Genomic DNA, 4011 nt, shown 5'->3' on the forward strand with positions numbered 1-4011 from the left:
TTACTTTTGGTGTATATTAATATAGATTATTTGCTGTAGAACTAAAGACTAATAATACAGTGACATTATACAGATTCAAATTCCAGATCATATACATATTTATCAGAAAAATGAAGTCTCTAGGAATATCCTCCTGTCCCAGACAAATGAAAAGGCATGTTCTTAAATGTGTTTTAGAAAAATGTGTGAGTTCTAACTAAGAGTACGTGTAGATGAAGGTTCCCTTTAATTTTTCGGTGGCGTGCGTGTGGGTGTGAGGTGTAAAATTTGAATCAGAATAGCTTCATCCCATAACCTTTGCTTTTTCCACCTCACCAATTGCTTGTCTCTTCTTCCAAAGCGACCACCTTTGAACCCCATTTCCTTTTTAAGCTCTCCACTCATTGTCATTGCACTACATAACATAGTGAAATAGCAAGACCAAGAAGAAGAAGAAGGAGAAGAAGAAGAAGAAGAAAATGGGAGATTGGGGTCCAGTTTTTGTGTCAGTGGTGCTTTTCATTCTGCTGACTCCAGGGCTTTTGGTTCAGATTCCCGGAAGAGGAAGCTTCATAGAGTTTGGAAACTTCCAAACAAGTGGCTTATCAATATTGATCCATGCTATCTTATACTTTGCCCTTGTTTGCATCTTCATGTTAGCAGTTGGAATTCATATGTACATGGGCTAAATCATCATCATCATCGTCATCATCGTCATCCCATGTATACACTTTTATTATATAGTTTTATTCCTTTTGCTTCGGTTTGGTTTGTGTTTAGGGATGTCACTTCTTTTCCTTGTAGCGTTCTTCATCTTTCAATAAATTTCTTGGAATCAAGCTTGTGAATTATAATGAGGAAAACTCAGTTTTTGATGCATCCTTTTTTTTCTTCTTCATTTCCTCTTGATCTGGTTCATAATAGTGTCCAGTTATTTGGAAACGACACGGAGATAGAGTTTCATGAAGAACTAGAGATTATATTGGAAATTGCATATTATTAAGAATTAATATAATCAATTTATTTTCCGAAATAGTGTTTCGGTTTATCTTAATAAGCTTTATTAGACACTGAATTATATTTTTAAAATATTATAAAAAAAAGCATAATTATTTTCACGTAAGAAAACGCCTAATTGTTAAGATAGAAAGAAATAAAACGCTGCAAAAGACAAAAAAAAAAAACTAAAGGGAGCTATGAATACAGGAAGGTAAATAAGATATTTCTTTTTATTTGATGCTTTTACAAGTAGAGAATCTATAAGTAACGTTCACAATAACATTCTACAAGTGTGATCATTGGTTTAAGTTAAGAAAATAAATAGCATTACAACAGTATACAACATTATTTAAATCTATTTAATATTATTTTTCAACTCAAAAAAAAAATTTAGATCTTTGTAACCACATCCTGACATGACATTTTTTATTCGTGAATCTTACAGTAAGAATGTTCAGGGTATATAATTATTTAGTTCTATTTAACTATATATTATTGTGGAAAGTTTGGTTATAATAATAAAACACCGGGCCGTGCAGAGCTTTTAAATACAAAATTACAAACTATAGTATTTTAGTTGGCCTTGCAGAGCTTTAACCCTGTGACAATTTTGATTGCAGTTCTAACATAAAGTGCAGAAGATCTGTTTCCTTTAAAGATCTAGATTCTATATGCTCAACTTCAAGTGATTCTATGCATGGATTTCATTTCTTTATTTATATTAAATATAATTTTAATTAATCATTTGAGTCTAATCGGCATCTGTTATATTGAAAACGAACTATAAAACTAAATTTAAGCAAGGGTTGAACGAGCCGCAAGCATGAATCTAGAAAAAATCCTTTCATAAACAAATGACCTAAATTATTGTGATGTTAGGACAATTCCGATTAGGTCCATAGACCAAAGGCAATTTAATCTTCATGTTGATTGGTTTAATAGGCCCAATATCAAGATAGGCTAAAGGACAATTGAACTAATGGGTCCTGAATCGGACAGGGTGAAGGAAAATGGTCAATTTGTTTTAGTATCCTTAAGTGAGTTTATACTTAGAAGGGGAAAGTCGATAATAAATGACATGTATTTAAAGTGTAACTACTGAGAATAAATGGAGAGTTTAGAAATGATAAATGCACGAGGAATTCAAAGGGACTGAACGAGGGAAGTGGTATAAAAGAGACCCGAGGAAGGGAAAAGAGACAAACTACTTTCAAGTATTTCTAGAGATCAGATATTGACAATTTTTCTAGAACATGTTGGCACCTACTGATATAATCTTATTCAGAAAAGAGTATGATCGTTTCTAAATTTGAATCCTCAAGAGACACAACAAAAATAAATCAGAGAAGAACTCGGAATAATACAGAGATGGATGACGCCACAATCTAACAGATTGATAAGTCAAGTGAAAATTCGTCACAAAGATGTTAATATTTGATAAGAACATAAGCCTTAAGCCAATAACAAAGAGAATCCTCTCTTTAAATAAAATTCAATATATGACTAAAAGTGTCTACATCAGTTTTTGGTACTTCTATAGATAGGCACATAACCTTGAAACCCTACAAGAAGGCCCTAAGCCTAAAAACATAAAAACATAAACTAATTCACAAAAGAAAGCCCAAATGTAAAAAATATAGAAACATAACTAATTTCTAAAAAAGGAAACCCAAAGTCCAAAAACATAAACTAAGTTCTTAAGAACTATCCTTCAATGTGCTCCAAGTCATGATCTTCATATCCTTTAAATTTCCAGTTACTTGTAGCATAAGGAGCCTTGGATAGATTTGATCTTTCAATCTCTTGCTCCTTGCCTTGTCATAGGTCCTTTGAATTGTAAAGGTTCATCTTCAAGTTTTTCTTCTATGGAATCTAGGGATATTCCTCTATCGTTCCCTCCTTCTTGAAGCAAATTTGTCCTCAAATTCGAACCTACATTAAATGGAGACAAGTCATTAATATTCATTCTTCTAGGCATTGTCATTGATTCTTTAAGAAGTTGAAATGATTCATCTACTCTTGGTAAAAGTTTAGATTGCCTTTTAGAAGGAAATCTCTCCTTCCTTAAGTGAACCCACACCCAATCGTCAAGTTCAAACTTGATCTTCTTCCTCCCTTGGTTATCCTTAGAGGCTAACTTCTCCATCTTCTTTTCTATTTGGGCCTTTAACTCTTTATGCAAGTTCCTCACAAAATTTGCTTTGGCAAGTCCATTTTTGTTAGTCATAGAATAAATATCGGGTAAAGGTAACAAATCTAACGGAGTTAAAGGATTAAAGCCATATACTACTTCAAAAGGAGACATCTGAGTAGTGGAATGAGCTACCCTATTATAAGCAAACTCCACATGAGGTAACCACTCCACCCAAGTTTTCAAATTTTTGTTTACAAAACATTTAAGGAGTGCGAAAGAGTTCTATTTACCACTTATGCCTACCCATCTGTTTGAGGATGACATGTTGTAGAGAAGAGAAGCTTGGTACCTAACTTACCCCACAAGACCATCCAAAAATAGCTAACAAAAATTTGACATCCTATCTGATACAATGCTCCTTGGAGTGCCATGTAATCTTACCACTTCTTTGAAAAATAAATTGGCCACATGATTGACATCACTCTCGTGGCAAGGAATGAAATAGGCCATCTTTGAGAACCTATCAACCACAACGAAAGCATATTTTCCCCCTTTGGACCATGGAAGACCCAAAACAAAATTCATAGAAATATTGATTCAAGGAGAGTTAGGAACAAGTAAGGGCATAAACATCCCATGATGCATAGAGTTAGATTTAGCATGCTTACAAGTGATACATTTATTACAAAAAGAGTGCATATAATGTTTCATGTGAGGCCAAAAGAAATGATATTTCAATATGTCTAAGGTCTTTTGAACCCCAAAATGTCCCATTAATCCTTCTTCATGAGCTTCTTTTACAAATAATTCCCTCATTAAACCTTTAGGCACACATAACTTAGTTCCTTTGAAAAGAAGATCATCATGCCTGAAAAAAAATTTAAAAGCTCACTTTTCTC

The 4011-nt window shown here is 33.3% G+C and overlaps 2 protein-coding genes across 2 annotated transcripts; one reads left to right on the forward strand and one right to left on the reverse strand.

Annotated features, from left to right (window-relative positions):
* The first annotated feature begins 299 nt into the window (after positions 1 to 299).
* Positions 300 to 858, forward strand: LOC114182536. Its single transcript, XM_028069429.1, has one exon. The coding sequence runs from the start codon at positions 459 to 461 to the stop codon at positions 666 to 668; it is 210 nt and encodes a 69-aa protein (XP_027925230.1). The 5' UTR covers positions 300 to 458; the 3' UTR covers positions 669 to 858.
* A 1915-nt stretch (positions 859 to 2773) lies between these two features.
* Positions 2774 to 3283, reverse strand: LOC114189203. The gene has a single exon (XM_028077919.1). The coding sequence runs from the start codon at positions 3281 to 3283 to the stop codon at positions 2774 to 2776; it is 510 nt and encodes a 169-aa protein (XP_027933720.1).
* Between the last annotated feature and the right edge of the window lie 728 nt (positions 3284 to 4011).

This window comes from Vigna unguiculata, chromosome 1 (genome assembly GCF_004118075.2).
Source record: "Vigna unguiculata cultivar IT97K-499-35 chromosome 1, ASM411807v1, whole genome shotgun sequence".
Taxonomy (NCBI): Eukaryota; Viridiplantae; Streptophyta; class Magnoliopsida; order Fabales; family Fabaceae; genus Vigna; species Vigna unguiculata.

Excerpts from the sequence above, each read along its gene's own strand:
- LOC114182536 (XM_028069429.1), top strand. The coding sequence starts at position 459 with ATGGGAGATTGGGGTCCAGTTTTTGTGTCAGTGGTGCTTTTCATTCTG.
- LOC114189203 (XM_028077919.1), bottom strand. The coding sequence starts at position 3,283 with ATGTCTCCTTTTGAAGTAGTATATGGCTTTAATCCTTTAACTCCGTTA.